We start from the raw sequence: 20,108 nt of genomic DNA, 5'->3' as shown, positions 1-20,108 counted from the left end.
GGTATCTTATATTTGTACAGGAGAAAATGATGGGCTGTAAAAGGCGAAGCCATACAGTGCAACCACTGGCTGGGGGTCTCACCCTTGGGGCAGTTCGGGCATTTTCAGTAATGCATCACATTTTTCATTTCAAACGGCTCAGTGTGGTGCATCCCTCCTCCTCCCAGCACCAGAAAGTGAGAAGCTGTCTTCAAAGCTTCACTGCAGTTTTCTCCCAGCTTTTTCCCCTCGCAGACATCATAAAAAAGGAATAATAATTATAAAAAAGAAATGAGAGCAGTGGTTCTCAACTTTGGAAAAACCTGAGGTGCCAAGGAGCTTAAAACAGTGCCCCTGCCCCCCAGACTTTAATGTCACTGGTCTGGGTGTAGCCCAGACACCTGGAGTTTCAGGAAGTCCCTGAGAATTTGATGTGCAACCCGGTGGTTGACGAGGGTGGAGAGGTTCCTCCCATGTGTGAAGAGAGGCCATGCTGTGGGCCCATCCAGCTTCTGGTGTCCTGGGTCAGGGTCTGAACTGCAGAATCTGTGTTCTAACAGGTTCGTGGATGGTACCTGTACTGTCTGTGCAGGGAGCATAATCGGAAAAACCACAGGGCTGTAGGTTCTTGTTAGGAGTGGGGACTTCCGGACAGAGCTCAGTCATCTCCTTCAGCTTTCCTGTCACCAGCCCTGGGATCTTGACCCTCGCACTTCATTTTACTCCTGTCAACATGAGGAATGATATAAGTGTATAGTACGTGTGCACAAATGCATAAACCCCTTAGCCCAATGCCTGGTCTAAACAAGTACTTGGGAAATCATTCTTTTTTCCTTGACAAATTCTAATAATTGATAGAACATCCAAATCCATGGCTTTCTTTATATGGGGATGGGATGGTGGAAGGTGGGTGGGTTTCACTCTATTTCATCTCCAATGTTTTCAATTTAAAAGTTCTTTTTTTAGGTTATTCTGATTTTGGTATATTTGTTAATAATAGTTACAATTGCATTGAAGTTTCCCAACCTCTTTATTAACATCTATAAACTTACCATCTTATTAAAAATTATTACATTTCTTTACTTTGTTAAAATTTTGTATGTTGGTGTATTTTCTATTTTATTTGTAAGAGGTTTGTGTTTTACTATATTTATTGGATTTTCATAAATTTCATTATGTTTTGCCTTCTAATTTGTTTTTGACTATATACACATGTCCTTTCATCTGGTTTAAGGATGATTCATGTCACTTGTTTAATTTCTTTTCTCATTTGCAGTCTTTGCAAGGGTCATGGCATTAGCTTTCTTTCTGTTACTTCTCTTGCTTCATTCCATCTTGACACATGATGCTGTTCATTGTCCTAACTGTCTAAAGTTTATTATTGTATTCTTAATTTTCTCTTTGGACCAGTTATTTAGTTTTTAATTTTCAAGTGGCTGACCCCTGGGACACAGAGTCTGTCACGCATCCCTGTACCCGCTGGCAGGAGGCCACACAGGTGTTCCTTCAGCTCCAGAGATCTTTATGTTTTAGCAAAAGCACTAAGAATCTTTGTGCCTTAGTATTTTTTTAAATAGTAATTTCATAGGTGTTTGTAAATATTTGCACTTGCCCATTTATCATAAACATGAGAATTCTGCCTCATCATGCATAGTATCATGTATTCTTTTTATCCTACCTGGATTTCGTCCTTTGCCCAAGTGGGTAGCCAAAGTCCCTGGTGACACTTAGCTTTTCTTAGCGTCTCCTTGGAGGTCTTAGAGTTTTTGTTTGTTTGTTTTTATTGTAAACTTTTTATTGAAGTATAAATGTCTGTTTAAGATTCATTTATATTGTTTTGTTATTTGGAGGATAAAGGCTTAGTACGATTTTTGTTCATTATTAACTGCACTTCTATCAACATTTTATTCTTTCCCACTTTGGATTAGTGTTTCTTTGAGTTAACTTATACTTGACCACCACTGCTGTCATTGTGTTTGAGTTTGTGTTCTTACCTCTTTGCCCATCTGTCTCTGTCACTCCCTTCTCTAGCTGTCTTTTTAAACCTTTTCTATTTCAGTTTGCCTCAAGTACTTTTTTAACATTGGAGTTCTTTTTTAATATTGAAAAGAAGGGAATTGGGCATTTGACATTTATTGCTACATGTCATCTATCTTCTGAATAAATTGTTTTTTCTAATGCCTCTTCGTCTGTCTCCTGTTTTCTCTTTGATGTTTAAAATATTATTAGTTTCTTTTTATCCTTTTATTATAGCTTACAATGCAAATACTCTGTTTTCAGTTCTACAAGCGACTATCTTAATGTATCATGAACATTTTTCAAATTATACTTTTCCTAATAACAGGATCTTCTGGCTTTTATGGGAGGTTTGGCTTTCATTTTAAAAACCCCGCAGTGAGTTAAGACTTGAAGCGTCTATTTTTGGTTTTTATTTTTAAGTTAAATTTTATTATTTAACCTGTCCATCAACTATTGTGCTGCTTACTCTTATTTAGTTTACAGATCCTTCTTGAGACCCTGCTATGTGCTGTTCTGGGTGTAGCAGGGAACTGGACTGCGTTTTTGAAGAAGAAAGGACCTTGTAACCATCTAAAAAGTGAAATGAGATTTATGTCAGGTACTGGCTGTGGTCATGAAGCAGGAGACAGCAGGGCGATGAGCCAGCACTGTGTGTGCTGGGGTCGGAAATGGCAGGTGATGCTGGCTGGCATCTGAGTGTCCTGCAAGTGGCGGGCAGTGTCTGGGGGCAGAGAGGGGAAAGTAAGAAATGTCTCCAGACATTCTGGAGAGCACAAAGTAAGTTACCTAAGGAAATACGTAGACTTTCCCAGCAGTGTTAAACGCACAGTTTGGATTTGTGATTAAATAAAAATAGAATCCATTTGGCATAGCATGTGACTTCAGGGGTCTTGGAAGCGGCTGGTTGTTAAGCCAAGGAGTTGTCATTTCCTAAGAGTGGTTCAGAGGAGGAGATGGGCCCAGGGACACAGGCATGTGCCAGGGCACGTCTGGAGCGGACTGCTGACCTCAGCCAGGAGGGTGAGGAGTGTGGGCGTGGGTAGGGTGGGGATGGAAGTGCTGGGCCAATGGCAGCAGTCGCCAGGCTCAGGAGGGTGTCTGTGCAGAGGACAGCCAGCGAGCTTGGAGCAAGACTCTAACCGTAAACCCAAACCTGACCCTGTTTTCAAATTGTGGGTTTCAGCCCATCATCATGTCTTGAAATCAAGTTAATAGGTCACAAAAAGCATCTTTTAATAAAGAAAATAGAACAGAAAAGAAAGTGTCAGAGGGGATCACACAGATCCTTAGAACGTGCTAAGCACACTGCCAGCAGTGACGAGCAGTTGTGCTGAGATGAACGAAAGGATCCATCGCAGTTGGTCTTCTGTTATACAAACAAGTCGTCCTGGTGGGAGGGGGGACACTGTGCAGTTTAAACCCACCATCAACATACTTTTCAGTCGGTTGTGGCATGGAAGGTGTGTGTGACTTGTCTGCTAAGGTCTCCAGAGTCCCAGTTGGGAATGCCCAATGTACTTTTCATAAGTAAGTGTATTGGGTACAACATTTTTCAAGTTCGTGACAGTTGCATTGTTTTAATTGAGCACAAATGGCCCTTAAAATGGAAAAATAAATATATATGAAAAGAAAAGAACAAAGGCATGTTCAAGTTTAGCTGCTGGATCCAGAAGTGTAAATATTGACATTGACTCCAGAGTCAGCAAACTTTTGACTTTGCTTGAGCTATTTTTCTGAACTGTAGTCTAATAAGGAGAGAAGTGCACACTTTATGAGGAAGATTATTTAAATTTTTATCACAAGTTCAAAACCCAGTTAATATAGACACACTGCAATACGTTATTTATAATGGCATTCTTGCAAAGGAGAACTTACCCTTCAGAATTAAAAGGACACGGGGAACCAACACAAACTGAACTTGTCAGCAAGCCCCTCAACTCAAAGGAAGAAAAAAAGACATGGGTTATTGGTACAGTTTCTTAGTCATTGTATGGCCGTTAATGAGAATGCCTTTTATGACTGTAGACATAAAAGGGCAGGATCTCCCTGCTTATGAAACTATCCCTCAGTGTCTACAGAGGAGCACATCGTTCTTGATAAATCAGCTGGTCATTTAAAAATGAAGCTCCTTAAAGCCGCACAGTATGTCTTTGGATCGGCACTATTGTCGGGCATTTATAAGTGAGGCTTTTTGTTCAGGCTGGTCCAGGCTTCAGTCTCCAGCAGAGCGTGTGTGACAGTGCTTTTGGTCTCCCCGGGTGGATGGGGGCAGGGTCATTCCCATGGGGGGCTTGCTGCCTGGCTCCAGTTCACCTCCAGGAAAACTGGGTTGGAGGGGTCACCACCAATAACGGGCATTGCTGGTCAGCGTAAATCGAAGTTGAAAAGCTGTAAACAAGTTCTGAGTGATGGACTGATTGTGCCTGGAAAACATGATGGTGTTATTTCCAAAAAAAAGTTTCCATGTGTAAAAGCGAAATTTCCAAACCCTGTTTTGCACATCTCCAAACTTCAGCAACCTAAGAAATTCTGCTGAATCTTATGGTTGTATTGAAAAAAATAGCTGAAGTTGTTCATTGATTAAAGGGAGCTCACTGAATAGCCAACTTCTTGAAATCTTTAAAGAATGGGGATAAAATATGCACAACATAAAATTTAGCATTTTAACCATGTTTAAGGGTACAATTCAGGGGAATTAAGTATATTCACAATGTTGTATAACCATTACCACCATTTCCAGAACTTTGTCATCATCCCAAACAGAAATTCTGTACCCATTGAACAAACCCTGTTCCCTCAGCCCCTAGTAACCTCTATTCTGGTTTTTGTCACTATCCTAGGTACCTCATGTAAGTGAGATCATACGTATTTTTCTTTGGTGACTGACTTATTTCACTTAGCATAGTGCCTTTAAGGTTCATCCATGTTGCAGCATATATCAGAATTTCCTTCCTTTTTAAGGCTGAATAATGAGTCCATTGCATGGATATACTGTATTTTGCTTAGCCATTCACCTGTTGACGGATACTTGGCTTGTTTCTACTTTTTGGGTATTGTGAATGACACAGCTATGAACATGGGTGTTCAAGTATTTTAGTCCCTTCTTTCAGCTCTTTTGGATATATGTTTAGAAATAGAGGTGCTGGCACATATGTTAATTCTGTGTTAAATTTTTTGAGGAATTTTCATACCGTTTTAAACAGAGGCTGTGTCATTTTACACTCACCAGCAATGTAGAAGGATCCCAATTTCCCCACATCCTCACCAATACTTACTATTTTCTGTGGTACTTTGTTGTGGTTTGATTTGCATTTCTCTGATACCTAATGATGTTGAACATTTTTTTCATGTACTTATTGTTCATTTTTAGATCTTTGGAGAAATGTCTAGTCATGTCTTTTGCCTATTTTTGAATTTGGATTTTTGTTGTAGGGTTTTAAAATATGTATTCTGGATATTAATCTCTTATCAAATATATGATTTCCAATTGCTTTGTCCTTTTCTATGGGTTTTTTTTTACTCTCTTGATAGTGTCCTTTGATGCATACTAATTTTTAGTTTTGATGAAGGCAAATTTATTTATTTTCCTGCATGTGCCTTTGGTGTCACATTCTGGAAATCATTGTCACATCCAGTGTCATGAAAAGTTTTCACTCTGTTTTCTTCAAAGAGTTTTATACTTTTAACTCTCACATTGAGGGGTCTTTGATCCATTTTGATTTTTTTTGTTTATAGTATAAGAATCAGACTTCATTTTGTTGCATGTAGATATCCAGTTTTCCCAAAACCATTTGTTGAAAAGACTGTCCTTCCCTCACTTATGATCTTGGTGCCTTTGTTGAAAATCAGTCTACCATATATATGAGGGTTTATTTCTGGGCTCTGTTCTATGCTATTAGTTTGTGAATCTGTCTGTGTGCCAATACCACACTGTCTTTATTACCATAGCTTTGTACTATGTTTTAAAATCAGGAAATGTGAGAGTACTCCAACTTTTTTCAATATGTTTTTGGCTATTTGGGGTCCCATGAGAATCCATATGAATTTTACTGATTTCTGCAGAACACCAGTGGGATTTTGATAGGGTTTGCATTGAATATGTAGATTGCTTTGAGTAGTATTAGCATCTTAACAATATTAAATATTCCCACCCATGAACACAGGATGTTTTCCTTATTTATATCTTTATATTCTTATAGCAACATTCTGTAATTTTTATTGTACAAGTCCTTTGCTTCCATGGTAAAATTTATTCCTTATTATTCTTGATGATGCTACTTTAAATGCAGTTGTTTTCTTAATTTTCTTTTCAGATATTTTGTTAGTGTATAGAAACACAACTGATTTCTTCATGTTGGTTTTGTATTCCGTAACTTTGGTGAATTTATTTAGTAGCTCTAATTTGTGTGTGTGTAATTTTTAGGGTTTTCTTCAAATAAGAACATGTCACCTGTGAACAGATAATTTTGGTTCCTCCTTTCCAATTTGGATGCCTTTCATTTTTTTTTTTTTTTGAGAGGGCATCTCTCATATTTATTGATCAAATGGTTGTTAAGAACAATAAAATTCTGTATAGGGGAGTCAATGCTCAATGTACAATCATTAATCCACCCCCAGCCTAACTCTCGTCAGTCTCCAATCTTCTGAAGCATAACGAACAAGTTCTTACATGGTGAACAAATTCTTACATAGTGAATAAGTTCTTACCTGGTGAACAGTACAAGGGCATTCATCACAGAAACTTTTGGTTTTGATCACTCATTATGAACTATAAACAGTCAGGTCAGATATGAATATTCGTTTGATTTTTATACTGAATTTATATGTGAATCCCACATTTCTCCCTTTATTATTATTATTATTTTTTTTTTTTTAATAAAATGCTGAAGTGGTAGGTAGATGCAAGATAAAGGTAGAAAACATAGTTTAGTGCTGTAAGAGGGCAAATGTAGATGATCAGGTGTGTGCCTGTAGATTATGTGTTAATCCAAGCTAGACAAGGGCAATAAAACTTCCACGGATGCAGAGGATTTCTCTCAAAATAGGGGGGGTGCGGTTCTAAGCCTCACCTCTGTTGATCCCCAGTTTCTCACCTGATGTCCCCCCTGCAACTGTGCCTGTCTTAGGTTGTTCCTCCCTTGAGGAATCTTACCCGTCTCTGGCTAACCAGTCATCTTCCAGGGCCATTCAGGGAAATGTAAAGTTGATAAGTGAGAGAGAAGCCATATTGTTTGAAAAGGTTAGCTTTGTACTTCTTTGCGGATTTAGACCCTGTGGCTTCTATGTCCAGCATTTGTGTTTAGGTATCTTTACCACTTGGAGAAATTATGATACTCAGTGAATTCGATATGAGGCATGAATTCTATTTAAGGGTTGTAATTAGGAAGGAAGAGAAAAGCTATAGAGGTAGCAGATGGAAGAAAACATGGGAAGATTGATTATTTCTTTGACATATCTTCTTGTAGTGTAACATAAGCGTGTATAGGTTTTAAACTACTAATTAAATTGCGCACACACATTAACATAATAGGAATACAGTTACATAACCAAAGCAGATCTATAATTACCAGCCATCTCCAGTGAAGCCAAGAAAACCAGTTAGGCACCCTAGGCATTTGTGAAAATTTGTCTATGATATAATATTGTCCAACTGTACTTGAACAGTCTGAGAGAAATCAGACAAATTAAAACAACCCATTCCTGGGAACTGTTCACATCCCATATGTTCTTTTAAATGTTCTTTTAACAGTAGATAGTCTGTAGTTGTAAGATATTGGAGTGCTACAACTTGCACTTCTCCTAATTCTTGGTTGAGTTCCAACAGTATAGATCCAGTCAAATTTGTTGTTTTACTGTATGCACAGACCAGCTTAGATATCTCCTTTTTCATTTCAATGAAAAGTCCAGGAACCAGTGGGATGAATGCAGCTACAACTGCAGCATCACCTGGATCTTTGTTGAGGTTTTTTGATGATCATCTTCTGGTATGACTCTTCCAGAGAGTGCTGATGTTGGAAGTTCTTCTTCATATCCTATCTTAGTTCATTTTCTGGGTAGCCAAATTAGGCTTTGATCCTCTGTATAAACACAAACAGACCCTTTGCCCACACTTTGATATGCCCTTTATACCATTGTGTAGAACTCATTGGAGGTCAACACACAGGAACTGCTTTTTTTTTTTTTTTAAGAGAAAGGAATATTATCAGAAAAGTGTACCTCCATAGCCGATCATCTGAGACCCTTTAAGTGATGAAAATTAAGGATATTTAAAGCGTGCATTAATCATTGATTTACAGTTAGTTTTATCCTATCAGAGAGTAATCCCCCTTCTCTTTCATTCTTTTTTTTTTGTTGTTATATTTAATCTACACTTAGTTGATGAATATTATGTTTACTAGGCTCTCCCCTATACCAGGTCCCCCCCCCATAAACCCCCTTACACTCACTGTCCATCAGCACAGCAAAATGCCATAGAATCACTACCTGTCTTCTCTGTCTTGTACAGCTCTCCCCTTTCTCCCACCCCCCCATGCCTGCTAATCTTAATACACCTCTTCTTCTCCCCCCCCCTTACCCCTCCCTACCCACCTATCCTCCCCAGTCCCTTTCCCTTTGGTACCTGTTAGTCCATTCTTGGGTTCTGTGGTTCCGCTGCTGTTTTGTTCCTTCAGTTTCTCCTTTGTTCTTATACTCCACAGATGAGTGAAATCATTTGGTATTTCTCTTTCTCCACATGGCTTATTTCACTGAGCATAATACCCTCCAGGTCCATCCATGTTGCTGCAAATGGTAGGATTTGCCCTCTTCTTATGGCTGAGTAATATTCCATTGTGTATATGTACCACATCTTCTTTATCCATTCATCTACCGATGGACATTTAAGTTGCTTCCAATTCTTGGCTATTGTAAATAGTGCTGTGATAAACATAGGGGTGCATCTGTCTTTCTCAAACTTGATTGCTGCGTTCTTAGGGTAAATTCCTAGGAGTGGAATTCCTGGGTCAAATGGTAAGTCTGTTTTGAGCATTTTGATGAACCTCCATACTGCTTTCCACAATGGTTGAACTAATATACATTCCCACCAGCAGTGTAGGAGGGTTCCCCTTTCTCCACAGCCTCGCCAACATTTGTTGTTCTTTGTCTTTTGGATGGCAGCCATCCTTACTGGTGTGAGGTGATACCTCATTGTAGTTTTAATTTGCATTTCTCTGATAATTAGTGATGTGGAGCATCATTTCATGCTATTGGCCATCTGTATCTCTTTTTTTGGAGAACTGTCTGTTCAGTTCCTCTGCCCACTTTTTAATTGGATTATTTGATTTTTGTTTGTTGAGGCATGTGAGCTCTTCATATATTTTGGACGTTAAGCCTTTATCGGATCTGTCATTTACAAATATATTCTCCCATACTGTAGGGTTCCTTTTTGTTCTATTGATGGTGTCTTTTGCTCTACAGAAGCTTTTCAGCTTAATATAGTCCCACTTGTTCATTTTTGCTGTTGTTTTCCTTGCCCGGGGAGATATGTTCAAGAAGAGGTCCCTCATGTTTATGTCTAAGAGGTTTTTGCCTATGTTTTTTTCCACGAGTTTAATGGTTTCATGACTTACATTCAGGTCTTTGATCCAGTTTGAATTTACTCTTGTATATGGAGTTAGGCAATGGTCCAGTTTCATTCTCCTACATGTAGCTGTCCAGTTTTGCCAGCACCATCTGTTGAAGAGACTGTCATTTTGCCATTGTATGTCCATGACTCCTTTATCAAATATTAATTGACCATATATGTTTGGGTTAATGTCTGGAGTCTCTAGTCTGTTCCACTGGTCTGTGGCTCTGTTCTTGTGCCAGTACCAAATTGTCTTGATTACTATGGCTTTATAGTAGAGCTTGAAGATGGGGAGTGAGATCCCCCCTACGTTATTCTTCTTTCTCAGGATTGCTTTGGCTATTCAGGGTCTTTGGTGTTTCCATATGAATTTTTGAATTATTGTTCCAGTTAATTGAAGAATGTTGCTGGTAATTTGATAGGGATTGCATCAAATCTGTATATTGCTTTGGGCAGGATGGGCATTTTGACGATGTTGATTGTTCCTAGCCACGAGCATGGGATGAGTTTCCATTTGTTAGTGTCCCCTTTAATTTCTCTTAAGAGTGACTTGTAGTTTTCAGGGTATAGGTCATTCACTTCTTTGGTTAGATTTATTCCTAGGTATTTTATTCTTTTTGATGCAATTGTGAATGGAATTGTTTTCCTGATTTCTCTTTCTATTTGTTCATTGTTAGTGTATAGGAAAGCTACAGATTTCTGTGTGTTAATTTTGTATCCTGCAACTTTGCTGTATTCCAATATCAGTTCTAGTAGTTTTGGAGTGGAGTCTTTAGGGTTTTTTATGTAGAATATCATGTCATCTGCAAATAGTGACAGTTTAACTTCTTTACCAATCTGGATTCCTTGTATTTCTTTGTTTTGTCTGATTGCCATGGCTAGGACCTCCAGTACTATGTTAAATAGCAGTGGGGAGAGTGGGCATCCCTGTCTAGTTCCTGATCTCAGAGGAAAAGCTTTCAGCTTCTCGCTGTTCAGTATAATGTTGGCTGTGGGTTTATGATATATGGCCTTTATTATGTTGAGGTACTTGCCCTCTATACCCATTTTGCTGAGAGTTTTTATCATGAATGAATGTTGAATTTTGTCAAATGCTTTTTCAGCATCTATGGAGATTATCATGTGGGTTTTATCTTTCTTTTTGTTGATGTGGTGGATGATGTTGATGGATTTTCGAATGTTGTACCATCCTTGCATCCCTGGGATGAATCCCACTTGGTCATGGTGTATGATCCTTTTGATATACTTTTGAATTCGGTTTGCTAATATTTTATTAAGTATTTTTGCTTCTACATTCATCAGGGATATTGGTCTGTAATTTTCTTTTTTGGTGGGGTCTTTGCCTGGTTTTGGTATTAGAGTGATGTTGGCTTCATAGAATGAGTTTGGGAGTATTCCCTCCTCTTCTATTTTTTGGAAAACTTTAAGGAGAATGGGTATTATGTCTTCTCTGTGTGTCTGAGAAAATTCCGAGGTAAATCCATCTGGCCCGGGTGCTTTGTTCTTGGTTAGTTTTTGATTACCATTTCAATTTCTTTGCTCGTTATTGGTTTGTTTAACTTTTGTGTTTCTTCCTTGGTCACTCTTGGAAAGGTTGTATTTTTGTAGGATGCTGTCCATTTCTTCTAGGTTTTCCAGCTTGTTGGCGTATAGGTTTTCATAGTAGTCTTTAATAATTCTTTGTATTTCTGTGGTGTCTGTCAAGATTTTTCCTTTCTCATTTCTGATTCTGTTGATTTGTGTTGATTCTCTTTTTCTCTTAATAAGTTTGGCTAGAGGCTTATCTATTTTGTTTATTTTCTCAAAGAACCAGCTCTTGGTTTCATTGATTTTTGCTATTGTTTTATTCTTCTCAATTTTGTTTATTTCTTCTCTGATCTTTATTATGTCCCTCCTTCTGCTGACTTTAGGCCCCATTTGTTCTTCTTTTTCCAGGTTCGATAATTGTGATGTTAGACTATTCATTTGGGATTGTTCTTCCTTCTTCAAGTGTGCCTGGATCGCTATATACTTTCCTCTTAGGACTGCTTTTGCTGCGTCCCACAGAAGTTGGGGCTTTGTGTTGTTGTTGTCATTTGTTTCTATATATTCCTTGATCTCTGTTTTAATTTGTTCATTGATCCATTGATTATTTAGGAGCATGTTGTTAAGCCTCCATGTGTTTGTGAGCCTTTTTGTTTTCTTTTTAGAATTTATTTCTACTTTTATACCTTTGTGGTCTGAAAAATTGGTTGGTAGAATTTCAATATTTTGGATTTTGCTGAGGCTCTCTTTGTGGGCTAGTATGTGGTCTATTCTGGAGAATGTCCCATGTGCACTTGAGAAGAATGTAAATCCTGTTGCTTTTGGATATAGAGTTCTATAGATGTCTATTAGGTCCATCTGCTCTACTGTGTTGTTCAGTGCCTGTGTGTCCTTACTTATTTTCTGCCCGGTTGATCTATCCTTTGGGGTGAGTGGTGTATTTAAGTCTCCTAAAATGAATACACTGCAGTCTATTTCCCCCTTTAGTTCTGTTAGTATTTGTTTCATATATGCTGGTGCCTCTGTGTTGGTTGCATATATATTTAGAATGGTTATATCCTCTTGTTGGACTGAGCCCTTTATTATTATGTAGTGTCCTTCTTTATCTCTTGGTACTTTTCTTTGTTTTGAAGTCTATTTTGTCTGATATTAGTACTGCAACCCCTGCTTTCTTCTTGCTGTTGTTTGCCTGAAATATGTTTTTCCATCCCTTGACTTTTAGTGTGTACATGTCTTTGGGTTTGAGGTGAGTTTCTTATAAGCAGCATATAGATGGGTCTTGCTTTTTTATCCATTCTGTTACTCTGTGTCTTTTGATTGGTGCATTCAGTCCATTTACATTTAGGGTGACTATTGAAAGATATGTACTTATTGCCATTGCAGGCTTTAGATTCATGGTTACCAAAGGTTCAAGGTTAGCCTCTTTAGTATCTTACCGCCTAACTTAGCTTGCTTATTGAGCTGTTATATACACTGTCTGGAGATTCTTTTCTTCTCTCCCTTCTTATTCCTCCTCCTCCATTCTTCATATGTTATGTGTTTTGTTCTGTGCTCTTTCTAGGAGTTCTCCTATCTAGAGCAGTCCCTGTAAGATGCCCTGTAGAGGTGGTTTGTGGGAAGCAAATTCCCTCAGCTTTTGCTTGTGTGGGAATTGTTTAATCCCACCATCATATTTAAATGATTGTCGTGCTGGATACAGTATCCTTGGTTCAAGGCCCTTCTGTTTCATTGTATTAAATATATCATGCATTCTCTTCTGGCCTGTAGGGTTTCTGTCGAGAAGTCTGATGTTAGCCTGATAGGTGACCTTTTTCTCTCTAGCTGCCTTTAAAACTCTTTCCTTGTCCTTGATCCTTGCCATTTTATTTTTTATGTGTCTTGGTGTTGTTCTCCTTGGATCCTTTCTGTTGGGGGTTCTGTGTATTTCCGTGGTCTGTTCGATTTATTTCCTCCCCCAGTTTGGGGAAGTTTTCAGGAATTATTTCTTCCAAGATACTTTCCGTCCCTTTTCCTCTCTCTTCTTCTTCTGGTACCCCTATAATATGGATATTGTTCCTTTTGGATTGGTCACATAGTTCTCTTAATATTGTTTCATTCGTGGAGATCCTTTCTCTCTATGTCAGCTTCTATGTGTTCCTGTTCTCTGGTTTCAGTTCCATCAATGGCCTCTTGCATCTTATCCATTCTGCTTATAAATCCTTCCAGAGTTTGTTTCATTTCTGTAATCTCCTTCCTGGCATCTGTAATCTCCCTCCGGACTTCATCCCATTTCTCTTGCGTATTTCTCTGCATCTCTGTCAGCATGTTTATGATTTTTATTTTGAATTCTTTGTCACGAAGACTGGTTAGGTCTGTCCTCTTCTCTGGTTTCTCTGTGATCTTTGTCTGCCTGTAATTTTTTCTTTTCATGGTGATAGGAATAATTTGCAGAGCTGAGACTAGTGACTGCTGGAAGAACTTCCTTCTTGTTGGTTTGTGGCATTCCTCTCCTGGGAGAATAGCGACCTCTAGTGGCTTGTGCTGGGTAGCTGCACGCAGACAGGGCTTCTGCTTCCTGCCCGGCTGCTATGGAGTTTATCTCCACTTTTGCTGTGGGTGTAAACTGGCTCAGGCTGCTGCTCCAAAGTGGTGGAGTTGCATTGGACGGGGAGCAGCCGGGAGGGTATTTATGTCCGTAAGGGGCCTCCGTGCTCCCTGCAGCCCAGGAGATTAGAATGCCCAGACATCCCCGGATTCTGTACCTCTGGACTAAGTGTCCCGCCCTGACTCTTTAAGACTTCCAAAAAGCATCCATCAAAATAAATCAGCGATCCCAAAAAAATAAAAGGCTGCTCGTTTTTCTTTAGTCTCTGGCGCCAGCCTCGGGCACCGGCTCACTGGTCTTGCTGCCCTGTTTCCCTAGTATTGGGGTTCCTATCCCTTTAAGACTTCAAAAAAGCGCTCACCAAAACAACCAAACAACCAAACAACAACAACGACAACAAAAAATGGCTGCTCACTTTTGTTTTGTTCTCTGGCACCGCCGTCTGATACCCGCTCACCGGTCTTGCTGCCCTGTTTCCCTAGTATTGGGGTCCCTTCCAAAAAGCACTCGCCACAACAAAACAACAACAACAACAACAAAAAAGGTGGCTGCTCGCGTTTCTTTTGTTCTCCGGCGCCTTTCTCTGATACCCGCTCGCCAGTCTTGCTGCCCTGTTTCCCTAGTATTGGGGTCCCTGTCCCTTTAAGACTTCCAAAAAGCACTCACCACAACAAAACAACAGAGAAAAAAAAAATGATGGTCACTCGCTTTTCTTTTGTCCTCCGGCGCCAGCCTCTGGTACCCGCTCACTGTTCTTGCTGCCCTGTTTCCCTAGTAACCAGGGCCCCGCGCATGCTCTGTGTTTGCGCTCTGGTGCGGATGGCTGGGGCTGGGTGTTTAGCAGTCCTGGGCTCCCTCTCCCTCCCTGCTCTGACTCCTCTCCTCCCGCCCGGAGCTGGGGGGAGGGGTGCTCGTGTCCTGCCGGGCCAGGGCTTGTATCTTATCCCCTTCGCGAGGTGCTGGATTCTCACAGGTATGGATGTGGTCTGGATGTTGTTCTGTGTCCTCTGGTTTCTATTTTAGGAAGAGTTGTCTTTGTTATAGTTTCATAGATATATGTGATTTGGGGAGGAGATTTCCGCTGCTCTACTCACACCGCCATCTTGGCTCTGCCGGGCGCCTTTCATTTTTTTTCTTGTCTGATTGCTGTAAGGAGAACTTTCAATACCATGTTGAATAGAAATGGCAAAAGTGGGCATCCTTGCCTTGTTTCTGATCTTAGGGGAAAAGCTTTCCATCTTTTACCATTAAATATGGTGTTAGCTTTGGGTTTGATACATTTTCCTGAACAGCAGAGTTAATCCAGCCCTCTTACTGTATCTAACTATGGTTTCTTGTCCTGGAGGAAGCTTCTCAACAGAGATTATGGGGTGTATATTTTTAGGGCTGAGAAGCAATTTCATTTGAGAAATACTTTTAAAGGTGATGTTTAGGCAATAAAATTGGCATATTTAATATTTTTGGCACTCTTAAAACCCACTGAATTTGAAACTTTAGGGAGAAAATTATATGTTTCTGTGTGTAGAACACATCCAGAAGTTCCAGAGGGCAGATGAGGCAGGGCAAGTTGCATGCACAGGGTGAGCCCAGGAGAGTGGGAGGTGACAGCAGGAGTCTGGGGGCCTGGGACAGCCTGATGTTCTGAGCGCAGAGAGGGTCCTCAGGGGCCAAGAGGAGCTACTCTGCAGCAATACAGAGGAGCCAGGGGGACACCAAACCCTCCCCTATGCCCTCAGAGACACGGGTGAAGGGGAGAGAAATAGTGTCCCCGCAAAGGCAGTCTGTAGTTAGGATAGAAGGCGGGAGTGTTTGGAGGCAGTGCTGGGAGGTGGGGAAGGCATGCCGGGAGGCTGCAGCAGGTGAGGGGTCATCAGACCTGCGGCGGGGTGTCTGTCATGGGGTCCTGGAATCCTGTAGCAGTTGGTTGTGATGTAGAAGTCAGAGTTCTCCAGTGAAATAAGAGATTTATTTTAAGGAATTGGTGCATAGACAGTGGGGCCTGGCAGGTGTGACATCCAGGGGGTATGCCATCAGCCTGGAAACTCAGTGCTGGAGTCTGCTGTGGTCCTGAGGTCAAACTCCTTCCTCTCCAGGAAACCTCAGGTTGTGCTCCTAAGGCTTGCTCTCCAGCATACTGGGTGAGGCCCTCCCTGATTATGGAGGGTAGTTAGTCTCCTTTACTGAAAGTCAAGTGATGGTAGATGGTAACCACTTCTTCAAAATACTTTCAGAACAACCCCTAGATTGGGGTTTGATCAAGTGGCTGGGTACCAGACCCGTACAGTCTGACACATGCACTTCCCTCCCACAGGCACAAGGTTGCCTTAGGGGCTGGAGAAGTTTGGAGGCCTGAAGGCTGGTGGCCTCGCCAGAGGCTGGAGGGAGGCTGCCGGCCAGGACCCTGTCCTGGTGTAGGACCAGCAGGCTGCCATGTGGAGCACCCCTGCCATCTCGTCAATGCTGCCATAGCTCATCACTGGTTCTTTCAGTCCAGCAGTCTGCTACAGTTGTTCCCTTTGTTTCTGTAGTGATGGTTTAAAGGATCCTAGGGAGATGCTTGCAGAAAACATGATTGATTGGCAGTAAATAACAGATTTCAGACCCTTCTGGACTTTTTAGCTAAAATGACAATTCAGTAGTGTTTTAGTGTTTTGGGTCTATATTGGTTCCCTAGGACCACCATAACAGAGTACCACACTGGACGGCTTAAACAACAGAAATTTATTTCTCACAGTCTGGTAACCAGAAGTCTGAGACCAGGGTGCTGTCAGGTTTGGTTCCTTCTAAGGCCTCTCCACTTGGCTGTAGGGGGCTGTCCCCTCCCTGTGTTCTCACATCCCTCCGACCCCCTCCGTGGGTCTGTGCCCCAGTCACCTCTCGTACTGGATCAGGACCCACACTGATGCCTTGTTTTAATCACCTATTTAAAGACCCCTCCAAATATGGCCACACTGTGAGGTGCTGGTTGTTAGGACTTCAACTTAGAGATTTTGCAGGTGACACAACTTGGCTATAACTGGACATTATCTTGAATTTTTTGCTCCTTGGTGGAATTAATATCCTTAATTTTATGCCCTCCCTGAATATTTCAGATTTCCTCTGGGAAGGTTCTGTGAGTCTTCTATTTCTGAATTTTAAAACAATGAGACTGACTAGATGGAGAATCTCGGCCCTGCAGCAGATGTCTGAAGTGTGAGGATCCGTGTCCCTTGACAGTTCCTGGTCTTTTCAGGCTGGAAGCGTGCTCCCTTCATGGCTGACCTTTCTCTCTGTGCCCTGCTCCGTCCTGCGTGTCACCACTTTACCACTTTACGTGGCTCATTCTCTCTGTGGGCTCTTTCAGTGTCTCTGGCTTTTCTCTCCCATGGATTTCATTTTCTGTTTTTGATTCTGATTTGACTGCTGCCAGCATCCAGCATATTTTGTCCTGGGCAGTTTCTTGCCTCTATTATTCTGTCCATTCTCTCAGGTTTTTATTCTTTCATTGGGAGAAATGAACCACTTTCTAAATTTTTCTAATTGTTCTCACAGTAAAACTACTTCAGAGAAATGAACCTGTCCGTGTCCCTGAGTGTCAGAATGGGAAGTATTTCTTAAGCTCCGTTTCCCTGTTATCATGGGGTTCTTGTTACAACTCAATTGCTGTTGCTCCTCTGAGGGGAGCCCGCGTTCCGGCACCACACACCTGCCTGGCCCTGGCCCTGTAGAGGGAGGTGTGGGCAAGGCGGGTTGTGCTGCCCGCGGTGGCTCCTGGATGGGGTGGCCTGGCCCCTGGAGTTCTCCCACCTTCATGGGCTGATGTGGGTGCCCACCAGAGCCCCCTTTGTGAACCTGCCCAGCTTGGGTCCAGATACCTAGAGCCCACTGAGTGGGTCTTGCAGAGTCAGGAGTGACTCTCCACGGGCCCTTATCCTTTGGGGCTGGGGCACAGAAATTGTTTCTGCTGCCAGTGAGCGCAGTTTATCTGGGGGAGTGACAGCAAGGAGGAGCGTACACAATCGGTGTGGTGAATGGAAAGATGGATGTTAGCTCAGGGCATGGCCCCAGGGCCCAGAGCCATGATGACTGAGCCATCTGGGGGTGGTGGTGATGGGCAAGGGGCAGTCTGAGGGGACTTCCTGGAGGAGGTGACTCCAGGGCTCAGCCCTACAGCATTGTGATTTTGTGGTGGAGCTGGGAATGATGCCTGCAGGTAGGTACAGAGGCCTGAGAGAAAGCCTCTTGTGGCTGAGACTTGTGAATCACTCACGGTTGCTGGGCCAGAGAGGATCTGAGGGTCCAGGAATCCTCTGCGACTGATCATGATGGAAATGTCCGCTGCTGTTGCTGCTTTTCCTGAAAGCTTTTGCTCCCGATGGTTTCTGAGTGAGAAGAATGGATTTGAGGGCCTTTTGACATTAGGCCTGGTTCCTCTCTCTTCCTGGAATCTACCCAGTGCAGCACAAGTGTGACTCAGAATAGTCTTCCATCCTTGGGAAGGAAACTCATTTCTGCTGACATTTAGAAGAAAAGATGCATCTTAGAGAAGTTCACATCATAGGTGGTCTCCTGTATGTGAGCAGTATTTTGGGGTTCAGAGGCGGGTGGGGGGATGAGGCGATCCATGCTGAGTCCAGGCCAAGCTGCTGATTGTCCCATACCCCCATCCTCTTCATCAACAGGGAGGGGCCCTTTGTCAGAGTCAACACCAAAACGTTCATCAGCTACCTTGTACGCGTTGCACCTGTGGTTTGTGCGGCAGATAAAAACAAAGAAAAAGACAGGATCCCAGTTGCCTGCCTATTGGGAGCTCACTCTAGGAGCTGAGCGTACAAGTTAATGTATATGATTTTACTTGTAGCTTACATGAGAGTCGGGGAAGTCTTACTTGCATTTGGAAGGCTGTTACTGTGACTATTTTTCCAGAATATTGTAGTTAACAAAATGGGCCTGCAAGGAGAGCCCAGAAACTGTGTGGGGGACTGGATGCCTACTAACAGTATGTGTTCTTGGTGTGGTGGAAGAGCTAGTGTTTATGCATATGGCACTCAGAGGACCCCGAGGGTCACATGTGTCCCCTCAGTGCTTCTTTGGAATTAGGCTAAATCCATATTTCCCAGAGGATGATAAAGTACTCAGGGTTTTAAATGTCATGAGAAGAGTCTGGCAACTTCTGGGAACTGCTGAGAGAGGTGTGAGTTAAATTCCCTGGGTCAGTGTCACCTGACTCCACTCAGTGTTCCCCCACCTGCCCCAGACCCTGTGACCACACAAAAGCTTCTCATAGTTTTGCAGCTGGTGACAGTGTCCTCATGTGGGAAGGAAAGCTGGTCCACTTGGAGCAAACATCCCAGGCGCTGCTGTGAGCTGCGTCCAAAGGGCACCCATTTAGATGTGTCACTCGGGAACTAGCTGTACATAGTGGCTGCTTTCTCTGGCTTGGCTTCTGTGGTAAAATTGTAATATTTCCAGAATAGGTGTTCAGAGGTGGGAAGAAGTATGGCTTTAGTGCATTTGCATCATTCCTCAGGGGTGGAGAGAAGTTCATCTCCCTATCAATGGGTAATTACCTGGGCAAGGAGGGCTTATCTGTACCTGAGAGCTGAGAGGGAGGGCCGGTTTTGCTGCTGCTGGAACAGGGGAGAGAGATGGGCCAGACTGCAGTTTTGTAAGCAATAAACAGGTTTTAAACTTTATTTCTCCCTTTGACTGATTTCGTTGCCCCAGGATTTCCTCTCCCTAGACTTACAGCTTCTCACATCTGTCTCTATTCCAGGTGCTGCAGCGAAGTACATGTAATTTGAAGAAAGCAAGAAGGAACCAATGGCTTTAGCTGGCTGCCCAGATTCCTTTTTGCACCATCCGTACTACCAGGTATGGGTGAGCATGGACGGCTGATTCTGGCAAATGGTGTTGGCTGAGGGCCACAGCACAAATGTAGGCAATAGCCATGACCATCCTTACTGCAGGTTCTTAGGATGTAACAGGTTATCCCTCAGTCCCATGCCATTTCAAGTACCTGTACCGTCTTGGCCTCCATCTGCCGGCAGCAGTCCCGGGTTCTGAAGTCTGTCTGTCTTGTCTACTCTTGACCCCATTTTTGTACCTCTCTGAACTTGTTCCCTTGCCTTCATCTGGGGAGTCTCTCTTTAGCTACAGTGATAAGAACTTGTCTAGAGCACCCCAGCTTCTCAACTCTTCCGGTGTCAGTGAAGCAAACCTTCTAAGAAAGGCTGAAGATACAGACTATCATACCATATAGGCATTGGATTTGAGACAAAGCTAAAATCAGTTACCAGCCAGAAAAGAGGACTAAACCCTCAGCAGAACTGCAAGGTTTGCTGGTGACCTGCGGGTCTGGTGGGTGGGTGGGCTGTGCCCCAGGCATCACCCTCTGCCTCCCGCATGGTTGTATCCTTG

General features: G+C 42.2%; 1 protein-coding gene across 11 annotated transcripts in view; it reads left to right on the top strand.

The window, feature by feature from the left end:
* Window positions 1-20,108, top strand: part of GRB10 (growth factor receptor bound protein 10) — a 203,377-nt gene that overhangs the window by 43,665 nt on the left and 139,604 nt on the right. For 10 of the 11 annotated variants that reach the window (XR_012132421.1, XM_073239137.1, XM_073239136.1 and 7 more), the window contains one exon: window positions 19,465-19,562. The exons of the other annotated variant lie outside the window; for it this stretch is intronic. Coding sequence is in view for 8 of the 10 variants with exons in the window: in XM_073239137.1 (XP_073095238.1) it covers window positions 19,512-19,562 (51 nt within the window). In the remaining 2 variants the exon portion in view is untranslated. The remainder of the gene's footprint in view (window positions 1-19,464; window positions 19,563-20,108) is intronic. 11 annotated transcript variants of the gene reach the window in all.

Source organism: Manis javanica, chromosome 6, assembly GCF_040802235.1.
Source record: "Manis javanica isolate MJ-LG chromosome 6, MJ_LKY, whole genome shotgun sequence".
Taxonomy (NCBI): domain Eukaryota; kingdom Metazoa; phylum Chordata; class Mammalia; order Pholidota; family Manidae; genus Manis; species Manis javanica.
The sequence above is the reverse complement of the archived record's forward strand: the minus strand, read 5'-3'. Positions and strand labels throughout refer to the sequence as shown.